Source organism: Dipteris shenzhenensis, chromosome 18 (assembly GCF_047967505.1).
Source record: "Dipteris shenzhenensis isolate YYH24624 ecotype China chromosome 18, Dip_SZ_1.0, whole genome shotgun sequence".
Taxonomy (NCBI): domain Eukaryota; kingdom Viridiplantae; phylum Streptophyta; class Polypodiopsida; order Gleicheniales; family Dipteridaceae; genus Dipteris; species Dipteris shenzhenensis.
In genome coordinates, this window is record NC_141613.1 from 51,328,214 (window position 1) to 51,346,257 (window position 18,044).

Consider the following 18,044-nt stretch of genomic DNA (forward strand, 5'->3'; position numbering starts at 1 on the left):
AGGACACATGCTAAGCGACGGAAGGGGGAGGGAGAGAGGCAATGATTGATAGAAGGGGGCAAGGGGCAGGATGAAGAGAGGGGTGGAAAGGAGGAGGGAAAAAGGGCAAGGGTAGAATGGACGAAGGGGAGATGAGAAGAGTTAAGCAGGGGGGGAGAGGGAGACATGGGCCGGCAAGGGATATTGTGGGCAAGGGGGAGGGGTAAACATATGGCGAGTTGTGGTGAGGGGCCATCTTGAAGCGTCATTGTGAAGCTTGGAGAAGAATCTTGAAGAAGACCTGTAAAAAGAAAAGAAGAGAAGCTTTGAGAAGGAGCTCTAGCAGCAACAAGGAACCCGTGAACAAGTAGAAGCTTCAAAGGACCCTGAAGGCCAAGAAGAAGCTTAAGAACATGCAAGCAAGGAGGGCATCCATAAGTAACTTGAAAAAAGCTCATAAGAGAGCTCGAGCAGAGAATAAGATGCCTTGAAGAAAAAGTGTTTGTAGCAAGCTTGAGAAGGCAAAATATCGTTAAGTTGCCGAGTTGCTTGAAGAAGCTTAAGCGGCCGTGACCTCCATGCATGAAGAGAGAGCTTAAGAAGCCCACAAGAAGGCTTGCCATGCATAGCAAGAGCTAGAGAAGGCTCGAAGTCACTCAGCTAATTTAACATTTTAAAGTAATTTAAAGCACTAATGACCTCCTTAACAAAGTGAGCTTGACCAATGAAAAACATGGAAGGCACTCTGGACTAAAAAATCAACCATCTCCCCATAGTCCCTTAGTAGGGCTGTGGAGGACCTCCATTAAAGTGAGGTCTAAGAGTGTGGCCACATGGAATGGAGGTTTGGATGTCCAATGGATGTAGTCGGGGGCACATCATTGATTGCCTACTCAAAGGCTCTGCAACAACTTAGATTGTTAATATCAATGGTGGCACGTAGTGGAATTAGAGGGCAGAGATCAGATGCACAGAGAGGAAGAGAACATGCCATGCAAGGATGTGACAAGTTTTTTCAAAAGCCACCCCAAAGTTTAGGACAGAGGTTGGAGGAGGGGAGATTTTGGGGCCTCTCATTTCAGCACTTTACATCCATTCTACAATCTGGTCTCAGCACTTTGATTTCAACAGTATGCCTCCATAGATTGTTGCGTCCATTCAACAAAGGATGTGGTTCACACTGCTAAGCCTTCAAACATTCGTTTCACGTCCAAATGGCCATGCATGTGTCCATGCTCGAATGACCTCCATGGAATCTTTCTACTATTATAATTAGCCCTACGTTGCTCATGTATGAGCACTTGTATGCAATTGAAGTACTCTGTTCTTTAAAACTAGAATGCTCGGCCAGTTGCTAAGTATACGGGCCCGCTGCTAAGTAGATGGGCTATTGTAGCTCATGGCTTCGTAGGATTTTAGAGTTTAAGTGGAGTGTGTGCAAGATTAGAACGGAGGCGCTGAGCCTTAGAGAGGAAGCAAATGTGATGTTTGGTGGGGGTCGGGGTCTGGAGAGATCGTTGCTAAAACATTTCGCAAACATAATACACTCTCCTTTTCTCTCTCTCTTTCTCTCTCTCGCGCGCTTTCTATCCATCTCTTCTTGGTTATGGCTACCGACAAGGCTGTCCTCGCAGTGATCAGAGCTTCCCGTCCGCCTCTGCGATCGCCTCACGATCGCGTTGCTTTCGCAGTTCACTCTGCTTTCCTCGCCGCTGGCTATTCCCTCACTGCTGCCGGATCTTGCGCTGCTTCTTCCAATCCACCAGGTTTCCTTTCTCTCCTCTCCTTTTCCCCTCTGCGAGAACCTTCCCTCCGATTTTTGATGTCGCTTTGTTTCATCTACTAACTGAATTTAGAATTCAGAAATTACTTCCTCGATTAACGCTGCCAATGCTGCTTTATTCATCCGTGGTACGTCTTCCGTTTTGGAATCACTGGATGGAAAATTACGCATAAAGCATATGTACCCAGGTGGGTGCAATAAAATAGTTCCTTGCATGTGCAGAAGGACAAGACGACGTGGGAGTAGGCATCGAGGGCTGGAATGATATGGAAGATGCGTACGCTTTTCGATACTCGGGGGCTGGTCAAGAAGGACTCTGCAAGTCTGTGCTCGTGAAAGGTGTGGCCGTGGGAGACACGCTGATGGTGGATGCAGCTCCTGTAGACGGTGGGGGCGATAAAGAGCCTCTTCACTTAGAGATTAAGTACTCTCGAATCTTGAAATTGGAATTGCTTACGTCTTCTTTGTATGCCCAGTAGCTGCTCACATCTGTGGGGAATTGCCATCTGACATGGTTTACGGGTTGCAAAGCAGAGTACCAGATTATGTCACCGCTTACGAGGGGCCCGATTATGGACAATTATACAAGAATCTGAACGAGCTTGTTGATCGAATTAACGATTCTTTGCTTTCCAAGCTTTCGCCTCCTGCACAAACTCCAAGTACTTCTTCCAGGTATTAACGAATTTCACCTTGGCTTTTTGAATTTGTGAAAATAGTCAAATGTTCAAATTACAATCATCAGCACTCACTTCCCCAAGCCGGGGCAAGTTTTTGAACTGCCTGCCCATCAATGTATCACCTGTTGATGAGCCTACATTCTAAATCAAGTACACGAGCACCTTTAAGAATGTTGATCAGGACAGATAGGTTGAGATGTCTGTGCATGTCCTTTCAAGCTGTACCGTATCTTTCCAGCTTGCCATATCCAAACTGCGTCATAAATGCAAAGACGGGCTGTAGCATTGATTTTGTTTTAACAAATTTTGAAGAAAAAAAGTGAATGAGTAAAAATGTGGACATTAAAACACGACACAGGGTCCGTTAGGACCCGGTCCTCCCTGCAAATGTCAGGGGTGGGGGTCCTCCCTGCAATATACACACTACGATCCACCTGGGAGCGTAGGATCCCGTAAGGGATTCGCCAGTCCCCCCACTTGGCTGTTAGCCCCAGTACTAGAGATCCCCTAGGCAGTGAGCTGGGTTTCTCTGGAACAGGCTGGTTCTTTCTTTCAGCCTTTTCCGGTTTTTTCCATACTCAGCACCTTCGGGGCTGCTGTCTTGTATGAAATATTTCAAGCATTAATAGAAGGTTCCTTTCTTTGGAAAAAAAAGAATAGAGGCTGCCTCTGTTGCTCTTAAACAATATTGCCCAGGACCTCAAGATGCCCAATACACGTAATGAGCAGCACAACACTTCGTTTGAGAATGATGTTTACAACTACAAGAATAAAGGCCAGGCTTTAGCGTACAGATTCTCACAATAGAAAAAAACAGATTTTGTCAAATGCTCAATGAAAGAAGAACGAGAGTAGAACGACCTTGCCTTTGTGGCCCTATCCAATTGTGTGCAATGTCCCATTTACGGAATCGGTCCGCTGATTGAAGAGCTAGGGAGTGAAAGCAATACGAGCCTTTGGAAAGTGGTGAGGACTGAGGTAAAGAAAGCTCAGTGAAGCACGAAAGCCAGGAGCAATGCAAGCCGAATGAGTGAAGCAAGATTGTGAATGGCTGAGTGCCAATCATGGCTACCTATTACTAGCTTGTAGCCTCTGACATTTGAATAGTGTATTTTGATATGCTTCTGTCTTGAATATTATTTTGATAGACATGTTTTAATATGCCTTTTTGTTTTGAATGTACTTTTTTATGTTAAAAACAAAGTGTACTTTTTAATGCACAAGGTACATTCAAAACAAAAGGCATATTAAAACATGCTATCCATTATTATTAGACAATGCTGAAATTGAAATTTGACAGAGGACTTGCAAAGCCTAGCTTTTATCAGTACTTCAAACATCAATTTACTAGGTTTTTTGTTGGGGTTGAAATCCATAACTTGGAGGATACACTCGAGATACATTCACCATTAAACTTGGAGGGTACGGATGAAAGACATCAGGAAAAAACATCACTTACAATACTTTTGAAATACTGTTCGGAGGTCATCTAATGGCACATTTGCATCTATATTAAAAACCACAAGCGTGCCTTGGTTATAAGCATCCGAAACTGACTTTGTCAGAGTAGGGTAACCCATTTGGGCAAGACCTTTGAGATTGAAATCGCTGCTGCTTCCGAAGGTGCTGACTTGGCACTCAATTGGATAGGGCCGCAAAGGCAAGGTTGTTCTACTCTCATTCTTCTTTCATCGAGCATTTGACAAAATCTGTTTTTTTCCATTGTGAGAATCCGTATGTTAAAGCCTGGCCTTTATTGTTGTAGTTGTAAACATCATTCTCAAATGAAGTGCTGTGCTGCTCATTACGTATATTGGGCATCTTGAGGTCCTGGGCAATATTGTTTAAGAGCAATAGAGGCAGCCTCTATTCTTTTTTTTTCCCAAAGAAAGGAACCTTCTATTAATGCTTGAAAGATTTCATACAAGATAGCAGCCCCGAAGGTGTTGAGTATGGAAAAAACCGGAAAAGGCTGAAAGAAAGAACCGGCCTGTTCCAGAGAAACCCAGCTCACTGCCTAGGGGATCTCTAGTACTAGGGCTAACAACCAAGTGGGGGGACTAGCAAATCCCTTATGGGGTGAAGATGTAGAGAAATCCTGCAGTGCAAGCCTTGCAGAAACGAGCACGTCTCTCGATAGTTGTCCTGGAGCTTGGAGTCCCACGCTTCCAGGTGGATCGTAGTGTGTATATGATATCCTATCAGATGGCTACTAGGGTGGCGGAGGGTGGAACCGGGTGCTCACCCATCACGAGATTGCAACGAGCCACCCAATGTTCCATGCTGTGATGCTGGCTACCACCTCCCAAAAGTTATCCTCCCTAGAAGGAGGAGGAGCTAGGCTGTCAGGAGGGACTGCCTCGTGGAGTGCTATCCTCTGGATGCTCTGACCTTGTATCTGGTAGGCTGGGGAGATCTCATCAATCTGAAACGCGTGTCCTCCCTCTGTCAACCAGACCACCATTCCCCCGGTGTAGTCTCTCTGAAGACTCTACATATGTGTCATGATCCTGAGGGCTCTCATCCAAATCCTCGCTGCGCTATGACAGCTCCATAGGCAGTGCGGGATAGTCTCCAAAAGACCATCGGAGCAACAATGGCACTGCCCCTCCACTCGCATATGCTCCAACCACGGTCCGATGGGCAAGCCTCTGTGCGCGACCAAGGCAGCCTCTATTCGGTAAGCTACATCTCTAAACCTAGAAACACCATCTGAAGAGAAAATAGGTCTTACCTAGCCCAATATATCCTGCCATAGGTGTGTGAAAATGAGGGATCAAGGAGGATCAAAGCACCATGAGAGAGACATAGGGTAGCAAACACTCAATCTATTGCAATGCATATCATTAACAATACATAATAGACTTCTTATATAGAGAGAGCCCTTTGAGTAGTCAACACCTGTGGGATTCTCTGATACACACCTCTCCTTGTGAATGTCCTCGATCCACATCCTCACATCATGTAGTCCACATCCTAGGGTGGCTACTTTAATACATTCCTATACCATACCTTAGCCTCTAATTATGTGCTCATGGCACCATATTCCTCAATACCTCCCCTTGGTGTCATACTCCTTTGGCTACCGCAAGGTGATAAGATGTGAGTTGCAAATCCATCACCTCCCCTTAGTGCATACCTTGCTACTTAAGGTGGTCAAGTGTGGTTTTTATACCCCTAAGTACTTACATGGCTACTTGCAGGTGGTCAGGTTTGATTACAAGAAATATTGGCTAAAGATGGAAAGGCTTTTGCTTCTCAATACATGTTGTTTTTGTCATTTTGCTCATGGCTTAATGATGACTCCATGTAGTTAACGTGCTGGTTCTTCAATTTGTAATCTTCTTCCTTGTGTTCTAGTTTCTTGCAATGGTGCAGTCACTTTGATAGTGACCCATCCTTCCGCAATTGTAACACTTCGTTGATGTTTTACTGAACAATGCTTGTTCTTCATTATTGCTGTTGCGTGTTGATGTAGATGTTGATGTCAATGCCTTCAATCCTCTTTCTTTTTCAAGAAGAGAGGATACACATTCCTCAAACTTTGGATCTGGAAGATTCTTCAAAGTGGTTGTCAGTGCGCTGTACTCTTGAGGCATGCTTTTAAGGAGGATTGCAAGTGCATCCTTTTCTCCTACTTTTACTTAGAGTCTATATGATGAATTATGTTTGGACCCAAGTGCAAACCAATGAGTGATAGTGTTGCTTCGTCTTTTTCCTTCCAAGCTTTATTTTGTGCAGTGGGTATGTCTTGTTTAACAGTCTTCCAAAGCTTCTGATGCATCAAGTTACCTCATTTGTGTAGACCAGGTGTGAAATCCTTCCTCAGTGAGTTTCTCAACAGTTGGGGTGCATATTGCCACTGTGAAGGTCTTACCAGTTGAGGAAACTTTCAAATCTGGCAGTCTCTAATTGCATACAACAAAATTGACTTGATAGGCGCGTAGAGCTTGAAAAGGCGATCACTTTTCCTTTTTGAAGCGCATGTAAATTCTTTTTGGATTGAAAGCTATGGCTTGTCGAAGTTTTTATAAAGAAGAGGCCTTTGATGATGTGACACATGGATTCATATGGAAATTCCAAAGTATGCCTAGCAGGGGCTATGTGCTTAGGTGGCACTGAGTTGACTAAACCCTTAACCTAACCCAACTTGTGAAAACTTGACTATGGTGAGTTAACCTAACTGGACATACTCAACCAAGGTTAGAGACACTAAACCATGGTTAGTTTCAATCTTGCCACGTGTCAATCAGGCTCCATCAGCCACTTCCACCTTCAAGCTGTGAGGTAGTTCACCACTTGGGAGCTTAAATGATTGAATAGATTTGGAATTTATGAAGCTGTGAGTACAAGTACATAGACATCTCTGCCCTTAACTTGCCCTTTGACTCTAAAAGTAGTAGGTCCACTTATCCCACTTAGAGCATTGCTGGAAATGACATACAATTCTGATTGAGTATCCCATGCCACTTCTTCACCACTAACAGTTCCATTGCCTTCAGCTTCTCTGCTGGGTTCACAGCAAGCAAAAGGATCCTCAAGATGATAGGACTTGTGCCCATTCCTTGCTGTAGTTGCATCTGAAACTGACTGAGCAGCAAATGGTAGTAAATTCCATGTCCTAGAGCCGTCCATGGCTCTCAACTCACCAAGATTGAGACCTCCAGGATTGAAGACTAAGTTCTCATCCTCTATCTTATCATCTCTTGGAGCTTCTTGACCACAATCATGGTACTCTTCAGGCTCCTCATACTCCTCCTCAGATTCTGAAACCTCAATGATTATGCTCAGCGTACCTGAGGATGACTTTGCCGTGCAGGATTTGTTGTGATCAACACTCCACACTTCTCCACACCTAAAGCATAGTTCCTTCTTTCTCCTCTCATCCATTAGTGATTGGGGAAACTGTTTTTGAACCTCCCTCCTGCCCTTGTCAAGGTCTAGATATCTTCCATCAGCTTTGGACTCTTTGGCAATAGGAGTAGTCTTTGAAGCATTGAGGGTAGGATATTTGGGAATTGTTCTACCTGGTATTGTGATAATTCTTTCTATCTTAAATGGTGCGTTGCCCTATCAGCTAGATTTAGATTTAGATGCTCGTTGGGGAGAGACTAAAATGAAAATGTTTAGACTTCACAAGCAGTTGTAGCTTGAATGAAGAGATTTTGGACTACCTTTTGATTAGCCTTCTCCTTTAGTGCTAGCCTTCATCATGGCTGAGTCTGCCCTTCACCTCCGGAGTGCCGACAGAAACTCTGTACGAAGACTTTGTATAAATGGATGCTCAAGTATGTGTGGGTGTGTGGATTTGTATGTGTGAGAGCATATTTTCATACTATGGTCTACACCCACTGTTGGGCGCTGATGACGTCAGTGGGGATGTCATAGTAGCTAGTCCCTGCTATGCATGATGGAGTTTATGGTTTTCAACCTTATGAGTGACTATCATGAGATTGAAATTGCACTATGTTGTGTTTTTAGAGGATGAGTTTGGGAATGTTCCTGGATTCATCTAGGTATATTGTTCTACCTGGTACACCATAAGCTGAGGCTGATTGAGAAGGCTTATACCCCATTTGAAGTTTCTGTTCACCCATAGATTTCCTCACACCACAATCCATTGTACTTGGCTTCTGGAAAGTACCTATCCCAATGAACTATTCCATGGGGGCACATGATAGGAAGGTGGTTGTGGATGAGATCTTCTAGCCTCTGCCATAAATCCGCCTTTTCCTGAGTTCTAACCACCCTGATTTGGTTCCATAACCTTCTTGGGAACATCCTCCCTTAGGATTTCCTTCCCTCTAGGCTCAGCTCTATTCCTCACGTGATTCACTTCACTCCTCATATTTCTTAGCTGGATTAGATGCAAATTTCTTTGGTGCCATAAGATTTCTTTGGCTAGGTAAAAGATAGAATAGAGTAGATTGGCCTGCAAAATCAGAAAGCCCCAAAAATTTTCGAAGTATCTGATGGGATAATACAACTGTGCCACTTGTAAGCTGAATTTTGAGCAGATTTTAAGGTAAATATCTTCAATGGACTCCAAAATTAGTTCATGTGCTCTAGAGGCTGAGGCGACTCCTTGGAAGCAGAGGTATCACTATTTGCAGCAGGGAAACCCTAATTTGAAGCGGAAATGCAGTTACAGCCAGTCAAAAACGCTGATAACTCCCCCACTTGGACTCCAATGTCTACCAAACTTTAGGAGCAGCCTGTAGAGCCTAGGGCGACCAGCTTGGTGCAAGAAGCCCCAAATTCTGAGCAGTACTTGGTTAGATCGCAATTTAGGTCAAATTTGCCTGCGAGCAATTTCTGGGTTAGACCTGCACCATTTCGTGTTTCTTGTACATAGGAGTGATTAGGGAAGCAAGGTCTATCCAATGATGCTAAAAGCCCCAAATTCTGAGCACTTTGAAATTTAGGGTCTCTGCACAGTCCGACATGTGGCAGCAAGGGACACCACACAATTTCCCATGAAAAGGGCTCTGATACCAAATGTAACAAGGGCAACTACTAGACTACTAAACTGTCACTTAAATTAGTAAAAAGAACAGAAAAGATAGAGGGGTAGGGTTAGAGACACTCTCACATGAGAGGGCATGGACTTGCAGCTCCATGGGCTGGCTAGCCATTGCTAGGGAATCCTTCTTGGGATTGAATCAATCACCAAAGGGAGTAGACTCCAATTTGTATTATGATCAAAAGGTACCTGCAAGTACAGCTGAAGCCCCTTTTTATATTATGGGAAAGTGGACAAGCAACACTAAATGCTTATGGGATAACTCCCAAGGGCTGCCACGTGGCATTACATGATTTAAAGTAGCATTTACAAAAGGAAATAGTAGTTTCCTACTAAAATAGAGCTAACTACTAAGCTGGAAGTAATTACTGTTACACAATGATTATAAGTTTTTTGCTCTTGGAGTACACCCTGCGATTTGATAGAATCCTATGCATCAAAGCACTACACGGCTCCACGACAAATGGAAAAAACGAACGTCTGTGGCAAACTTTCTTTGAAAAGCTTTGAGTGGCCGTGAGGATTGGGCCATCCGTGGTCTCATGGCTTCTCTAGCTGGTTCTTTTGCCTTTTAATGAGAAACACAAGTAACCAGAGAAGAAGCAAGGCAATCACAGTAACAAGAACACCGAGTACTGCAATCAGAGTCAGGTGGGATGATGGACCCGAGCTTACGGCATCACCGGTTTTGTTCTGAGTTGGGGGAGGCAAAAGTGGATTAGGCGACAAGGCGGGCAAGGTGATGGATGGGTTCGATGGAATGGCCAGGAGTGTAACAGATGGTTGAGATGGAATAGCAGGTAATGGAGCAGGTGCTCTCCCCATTGAAACTGCAAGACAACTCAAAAAGTGATTTACTAGCTCTACAGCAAGCCTCAGTTGTTGTGATGCCGAAAAGACCCATCGTTCTAGTTTAGTGTGTCTTCGTCGATTACATAAATATTGATGTCTGCCTCTTTTAATTTTTGACGTCCGCTTGCAATACGGGATTATTCGATTCGATTTCCTCTTGCTACCGCTTGAAGGTAGTCACTTCTATGGAAGTCAAGGCCAAGCTCTGCAAAGAAGATATTAATCAGCTGGTACACTTGATTGCTTTCCATTCTTTGAATTTAACGAAATACTGAGACTTCTTGGACATACAATTTACCCACATAACTTTGATGAAGTCATCTATTAATGTAAGTCTACCGAATTGCTCGTAAGAACGTCCCTACGAGGCAAGTCCTCTAGGAAATCTCAAGCATTTCTCCGCCCGAACGTCCCTATGAGGCTGCGTATGGATGAAAGTGTTTACAACGCATGGATTTCCACGATTATTATTACTACCACATCCACAACGGGTAGGGGTGGTGTGGAAGCTACTCCTATTCCTTCAAGGAGGAATCGCTAGGATGAAAATCAATGGGATGATACTCCCATGAGAGGAATTGAGTTTGCTACCCTACGCCGATGACAATTGCTTTACATGGTGCTATAACACAAGAACACTACAATCTTTTGAGATGGGAACGCGATATTGAAAAGACAAAATGACCCCTTTTTTTCCCGTTTCTTAATTTGACTGAAACTACATATAAGTGATGGAAGCTGAAACTATCGTGCAATTTAGCCGCCTCAAGGAAACGGCTACGGGATGGCGAGAAAAGGACGATTGTCACTTTCTGTGATGTAGAGGCGATGCAAATGTTTTACTAATGGATCGTCGACGCTGGGCCTCGGCCCTGAGTGATGAATTTCAATCGCAATACAAAAGGACTTTGTACACACAGAGACTCTTTGCACACAATCATTCATGCAGTCACGAATAGGAATTTTCTTACATTGTATTCTCAAAAACAAAGTAATGTATCTGGATTTTTCGTCCTTGGCAAAGAATCTAGATGGGAAAGAAGATTACGAACCTAGAGACTGTTATTGTTCGTGCACTTTCTCCCACAAAATCTTGTAATGGACTTCTTTACAACAGAACGAGCTATGCTCTACCTTACAAGTTCAATCATTTATATAAGTTTATTATGAAAAGCGTGTATATGGTTTTTGTTTTTAAAAGCAATCACATGCTTTTACTCAAGAGTTTTTACGGCTGTTTGAATAAAACCTTCATAGTTAAAATCAATCTACATAAACGGCTCACAAAAATCAATCTATATCAACGGCCCATATTCGTTACACGTGGCTCAAGGAGGTGCAAGAAAACCAATACATCTCTTTAGGCTGCCTACTATAACAAGAAAGGAAAGAAGGGAATTTGAAAGTGACTTTAAACAAAATTATGAGGAAATGAGAAAAGAAAAAAGTAAGAATAACTTTATGTTCTCATAGTCCCAAGCATAACCTGCCATCTAGCCCTGTTTCGAAGGAAGTTGCCAATCCTTTAAAGGAGGGCTCAAAACTTCTAGCATATGATGGTTCATAGTAGTTGATGCCTCTGCCTATACATCTTTATCATTTATTTCACGGCCTTATGTCTCAAGGATGCTTTGCAAAATACACTGACTTACTGTGGAGGTAGACACTAGCGGCAAGGATGGGGGGCTGTTTTAAGGCAAGTTTGAGCTCTTGAAAGCAAAAAGTTAGATGACAAAGAGCTCACTTATCATGTTTATGACCAAGAGATGTTGGCAATCTTGCATGCCTTCAAAAAGTGGCATCACTACTTGTATGGCAGAGCAATATCAAAGACTAGACTGGTCACAGGACACATAGGTACTATCTTATGCAGCCCAAATTGGTAGTCAAGCAAAAGGGGTGGTTGTCTTCAGTTTAGTCATACAACTTTGACATTGGTTATTGACTCTCAGTGAGCAAGAGCTGAAAAATGCTACATCCTGCAGGTATTGGCCTTGGAGTTGTGTTGGAAGATTGTTGGGGAGGACACATCCACAGTGGTAGCACGTTGCAACTTGTGGTAGGGGGACAATAGATCCAACCTTTTGTCACCCTTGGGGTCTAGGAAGGCCAAATAGCACTCTAGGTGTGCCTATGGCTCTCCCGGCCTCGATCCTCAACTGATGGGATGGGACCCGCATCTGCATGATGGCAATCCTCAGTGCATGTGAGACCCGATTGTCCTCCGGATACTAAGGCCTAGTAATCACTCTATTCTTTGACACTCTTAGGAAGTGGTCATGGTAGAATTGGACCTTGGTGGGGAACTCTTGATTCCCGCCCCAAGTCCGTGATGTATAGAGCTGGAGTAGATCCAACTGTATGATACTGTTGATCTCTTCTCGTGGGATCTGGAGGGATGGGGCATCCAAGTTGTACAAGGTGGTCCATCTGAATACCATGGCTGTCAAGCCATCTGGATATATGTGCGTACCAAGCCACTCTCAGCTAGTCATCTGAATGAGACTCTAATGCCAACCTCGGTAGCGTTCCACTAGGTAAGGCCCATACCTTATGAAGATATGTCACTGTCTGGAAGTGACATCAAGCTGAAGTTGTATCATAGCGAACTCTGCTTGTATGTCTGCCGCGGGACCAAGGGCTTACTCCGAATCATCCTGGACCCCATAGTCACCTGTAGCCTCTCTAATCTCTGCTCCTCCAAAAGGGCGCTCCATACATGGCTGTCGGCCTCACAAGCGTGTCAAAAAGCCATCCCTTCATAGAGAGAGAGAGAGAGAGAGAGAGCGAGCGAGCGAGATGACTTGTGAGTACGATGGGAGTGATGGTTGACTTATATACTTTTTCTCATAGCTCCTCAGTCCTTCCCCATAGTGCCTTTTTAACCCCAAACCCTGAGTATGATGGGAATAATGGTTGACCTATATACTTTTTCCCATAGTTCCTTAGTCCTTCCCCATAGTGCCTTTTGAACCCCAAACCCTCTTAGCAGGGAACCCCTGATAGTTTAGCTTTATTTCGCTCTCTATTACACTGCATGATGCAGAACAGCAAGTATAAGCAAACTTGTATGAGTAACCTGTCATCATAAAGATTCTCCATCAGTAAGGTAAATATTATTTCTTGTTTTATGTTAGGATCAAGATTGTCATATTAGCAAGAATCAGTTTGATTTACCCATGATCCATCACGCTGGTTCTCTGAACAAGTGCACGTTAGGACTCATCAGGTGCCCAATGGGTCTAAATATCCTTTTGTTTGGTGTGGGGTGTATATCAAACTGTCAAATGAGTGGAAGCATTTGGAAAGAGTGTGTTCATAAAGTGGTAAATTGTTCCAGCATTATGCATCTTTTTCAGATTATCAAACTATTTGCAGCATTTGGAAAGGGATGAATTTCCTACAGTATAATGCATCTCTATCAAATGGTATGCTTGCAGGCAAGTGAAAGTTTTGAGATCTTTTGATAGGGAAGATTTGGATGAGGAAGGTTTGGATCCTTTAGGCCCTGGTATTGCTGAAGAGCAGCCTCCATTTTTGCCAGGGTAAGAGCACATATTTTTGGGTTTGATGCATTTTTAATGAATTGGACATGCAGTACATTACAGTGGAAAACTCCAGGTCGCATCTGGAATCTACTTCCTCTGAAAAACTTTTTACAGCTGAAATACAAAATGAAGATTATCATGAGTAGTTAGTTTCTTGCTAAAGTATAGTGGTTAGCTGTGTTGTAAAGGTCACCTCCCCATCTGTAAGCCCCCAAATGAGGAGAGCATGGGGGAGGGAGACCTAGGGCAAGGTATGCCCAGAGAAAGGGGACAGCCACTGTACGGATCAGTACGGGCTGCTGCAGGGCAGTGTACGGAAGGTGTGCAGCGTGCGCCAGGGTCCGGACAAGGGCTGAGCAGAGGCGGATCAGTAGCAGCATGGAGTCGCACTGTTGCAGCAGGAATTGGGCAGGTCTATGGCCTGCAAACAGGGCTGGCAGGTGACGGGGTAAGCAGTCCAAAGGGGCTGGGCCCTGCATGGAACAAAGGGCTGGCAAAGGGCCCTAAATAGGGCTGGATAGGCAGCCAACCAGCCAACCTTCTGGTCGGTTGGTTAGGGCTGCTACAGACCAGCCAGTTGGCCCAATTAGGGCTGGCTGGTCGGTTGGTTCTGGAGGGCCTTGTGCCCTATATAAGGAGGGCCTTTGTGCCTTCTCTGGAGCAGCAGATTTACAGCAGACAGGAGCAGCAGACAGGGCTTCCTTGGGCCTTTTCCCAGGAGGTGAAGGAGACCTAAAGAGGGCTGCAGACTGAGCTAGTAAGTGCTGCCTACCTAGGCTGATCTACAGGCAGTAAGGTAGAGAACCATTCTGGACAGAAAGTCTACAGATGCTCGAGGTGGAGCACGCAGGCTCGAGTCTAGAGATAGCCAGCAAATAGGAGAAGTACCTTGTGGTAAGGTCAGAGGACCACACCATTGGTGGGACTCTGGATCTATCTGTTTTGTAGTGTGTCCATAGCTTTGGATGGAAATATATTATTTTGGTGGTTTCTCTATCTGGCTGGTTTATTGTCTATTGATGAGTCTGCACATCTATTTTATGCACATAAGTTAAGAAGTTTGTGATTCCACACCCCACACCACACTGTCTGAGCTCCTGGGCTATTCTATCAGTCTTCCGCTGTGCGTACCCTCTGTTGGGTCATTTCTAACAAGCTGCTTCCTGCTCGACACCCTCCCTGCTAGCCCTTTGTGCCTTCCCTCCCGTTCTTCCCCTTTGTGCTTCTTCCCTTCCCCAATTTTGCCCTTGATGGGTCAGTAGGCAGCCTGTTTGGGCTGCCAAAGGGGCTGTAGCTCCCGCCATCCCATGCCTCTCATTCTGCCTTTCATCCCATTCTGGGCTGTAGCAAGGCCAAGTATAGCCTTGCCTACCTCCTTTTCCACCTGGGGCTGCTTCCAAAAGGCCATTTTGCCCCCCTTTTAAACCGCTTTTGTCACCCCCACTTCTCCTTCCATTATGCCCCCTTGTCAATTTTCGCATAATCATTGACTGGCCTTCTGGCCCTCCTTGGGCTGGGTTTCCCCAAGTCCCTCGGGACCTTTCCTTTCTCCTTTCCATCCTTTGCCTTCCCCCTTGTCCTTATTCTAGTAGGCGGTGTTTTTTTGTTTGAAAGGAGCCAGCGATCCAGGTGACGTTTTGCTCTAGCCAAAGGGGATCACATGGCAACGCCCTCGACACCCTCAGCTAGCTGTATCTCCCTTTCCTTAGAGCACAAACAGCAGGTACCCTTTAGGATAGAGCAGTTGTTGGGCGCATAGCCCTGAATTCGATAGGTTCTAGATTGAGTTCAAGAGAGTTTAGCCATGGAAGGTGACCACATATAGGACGCCCACATCTATGGGAGGCCGGTTTTTCCCCTCCATCTTAGCTCCTTGGACACCACTCAGGTACTAGTAGAGCAGAGCCCGATTTACCTCGGATCAGATGGTCTTCTTCATCCCTTGGTACCATGGCTTCACATAGACGATATGGAGATGACGCATCACGAATCGAAGTATTGCTAGACATTGACCACAACAGCCTTAGTTCTCTAACGATGAAGTCTCAAAGGTGTTGGATGCAATGGAGTGGAAGACAAGAAGCTGTACTTGCAAATTGATCGAGTGATAGTACAAGTGAGGGGTCATGTAGACCCACGTACACCCTAGTGTCCTCGGTGGGCCAAGTGTCCTACTTAGATGTCCCAGGTGTCCCAAGTGAACCGAATGTCCTGACTAGGTATGGCTGAAGTATCTTGGAAACATCTCTGGAATACTTGGAAACTAAATCATGGTTGCGCATGTTCATCTGTGATGGATATAGCAACTTACGATAGTACATGGAGAGCAGAATCACGGGTCGCGGTATAGCTTTCATGAAGAGATCTGCTAAGTTATCCTTCGTCATAACGTAGGAAAATTGCATATCTCTAGCTGATAGTGGCTCTCAAACATAGTGATAGTGAACCTCAATGTGCTTGGTATGCGCATGAAACATAGGTTTATGTGCAATGGCCAAAGCAACGTGGCTGTCACTGCTATATCTGACATGGCACTCTAGAGTCACGAAGTATATGCACTAACCACTTTTGTACCTTGAATGTTGAGCCTCTTGCTGCACGGTGGCTCATCTCCAACCTTGGAAGCATCCTCTGCTAGTAGCTTAGGCTGGGTGTCAAGAGCAACGGATCCTCAAAGTCAGCTGGCTCACCAAGAAATGGTGGTTCAATGGCATTGGAAGTTGGAACATACTCTTCAAAGACAATATCTCTACGGATGAAAACCTCCTTCTCTCCAAGTCATATAACTTGGTAGCCTTTGAAAGGAGAGTTCTATCCCACAAAAATGAGCTTCTAGGATGTCAAGCTTTCCCCTCTGCTTCTTTGGAACGTGTAGATAGGTATTACTCCAAAAATACGAAAATAGGACACATCTGGTTTCTTACCAAAATAGACCTCAGATGGAGTCAACTCAAGAACATTAGTCATAGGAGATCGGTTGAGGATATGGACAGCCACCATAAGCTCTCTTCAAAGTGGATGAGAATGTCGTGATGATCCAACATCGTCCCTGCCATCTCCACCACAATCCTGTTTTTCCATTCAACTTCTTTATTCCGAACGAGTCCTTGTATTGGCAAGCTCCTGCTTGATGACCACCTTTGCACAAAATCTCATAATGCATTGGAAAAAAACTCTCTGCCTTTGTCAACCTGAAGAGTCTTCACCTATAATCCAGATTCCTTTTTCCACCATAGCACACCAATCTTTTGACTGAGCAAAGCCAACTAGGGAAAACAACTAGCCATTTTCCAATAGTGATGGCATGGGAGGGTCTAAGACGATCAGCACAACCAGTATTGTTGGCAAAACCCAGTATGCCAGGCACAGTTAGACTGAACTCAAAGCCATAATTTAAGCCAAAGATGGCTGATGTGTGAAATTTCCTATACAGATGCCTTGGGAAGAACATTTCCAAGGCCTATCAATGTGGTTCATGCAGCCGTACCCTAAATAGATGAAGACCAAGGCAGTTGTAGATATGACCCCACATGAAGTCTACTATGGTAAATTTCACATTTGAAAGTTTTCAGTTCTAAAGCATTTGTTCATGTGCATAAAGAAAGAAGCTAGATTCCAAGGGCTGGAATTGCTTATTTGTTGGGAATAGCGAGGAGTCAAAAGATGTACCGGAATGGTAGGCTGCCATGGAAGTAGAGATGGATGCCTTGTGAGTAGAATGGAGAGCAAGAGTGATGAGCAAGAGAGAGAGTGAACAGAAAGTAAGTACACTCAATAGTGGACTGAAAATGAAGCAAGTACAAAAGAGAAGTGAGGGGTTTTGTCTAAGTGACAAAACCCTATCTTATCCACTAACCGTAGTTAGGGATTAGACTGTGGTTAGGGGGAAAAACCTCATAGAGGGAAAAGTGCCCCTAACCTACTTATTACAATATATTGGCCACTGACTAGAATATATTAATAATTCTAACACCCCCTTGCAGTGCCAATGTGGTGTACAAGGTAGTGATCAATCACCAAAAGGAGATAAGTTTAGGGCACTGCGAAATGCCTCAAACTTCCCACGTGAAAGTGCTTTGGTGAAGATGTCTGCAACATTGTCATGTGTTGATACATAGATCATACTGATCTCCCGTGCATGCAACTTCTCTTTGACATAATGATAATGAACCTCAATGTGCTTCGTGCAAGCATGAAACATAGGATTCTTTGCCACTGCTATAGCACTCTGACTATCAGTGAGAATTGGAGAAGGATCCTCCAATAAGAGACGAAGATCAGCGAATAAACGTCGCAGCCAAACACATTCAATTGTCACTATGAAAGCTGCCCTGTACTCAGCTTCACATGAGGAGGTAGCCACTGTAGATTGCTTCTTGCTTAGCCAAGAAATGCAAGCTTTGCCAAAAAAGAAACAATTACCACTAGTGGATTGCTTGGTATCATATTCTCCAGCCCAATTTGAATCACTGTAAGCATGCATATGCAAGTCACCCCCCCTGGGAAACATCAAGCCATAAGACTTTGTGCCTTGCAAATAACGGAAGATGCGTTTTACAATGTGCCAATGTGTTGTCTTTGGGCTGTGCATATATCCGCTCACCTGAGATACTGCATACTGAATATGGGGCCGTGTATTGCACAAATAGATGAGGCATCCAACAGCGTGGCTGTAAAGT

General features: G+C 44.4%; 1 protein-coding gene across 2 annotated transcripts in view; it reads left to right on the top strand.

The window, feature by feature from the left end:
• The first annotated feature begins 1,451 nt into the window (after positions 1 to 1,451).
• LOC147891391 (proteasome inhibitor-like protein) overlaps positions 1,452 to 18,044 on the top strand; it is a 30,861-nt gene continuing 14,268 nt past the window's right edge. For both annotated transcript variants that reach the window (XM_087389526.1, XM_087389528.1), the window contains exons 1-4: positions 1,452 to 1,745; positions 1,985 to 2,186; positions 2,297 to 2,437; positions 13,258 to 13,362. In XM_087389526.1, coding sequence (XP_087245652.1) covers positions 1,586 to 1,745; positions 1,985 to 2,186; positions 2,297 to 2,437; positions 13,258 to 13,362 — 608 coding nt within the window. In that variant the 5' untranslated portion in view covers positions 1,452 to 1,585. The remainder of the gene's footprint in view (positions 1,746 to 1,984; positions 2,187 to 2,296; positions 2,438 to 13,257; positions 13,363 to 18,044) is intronic.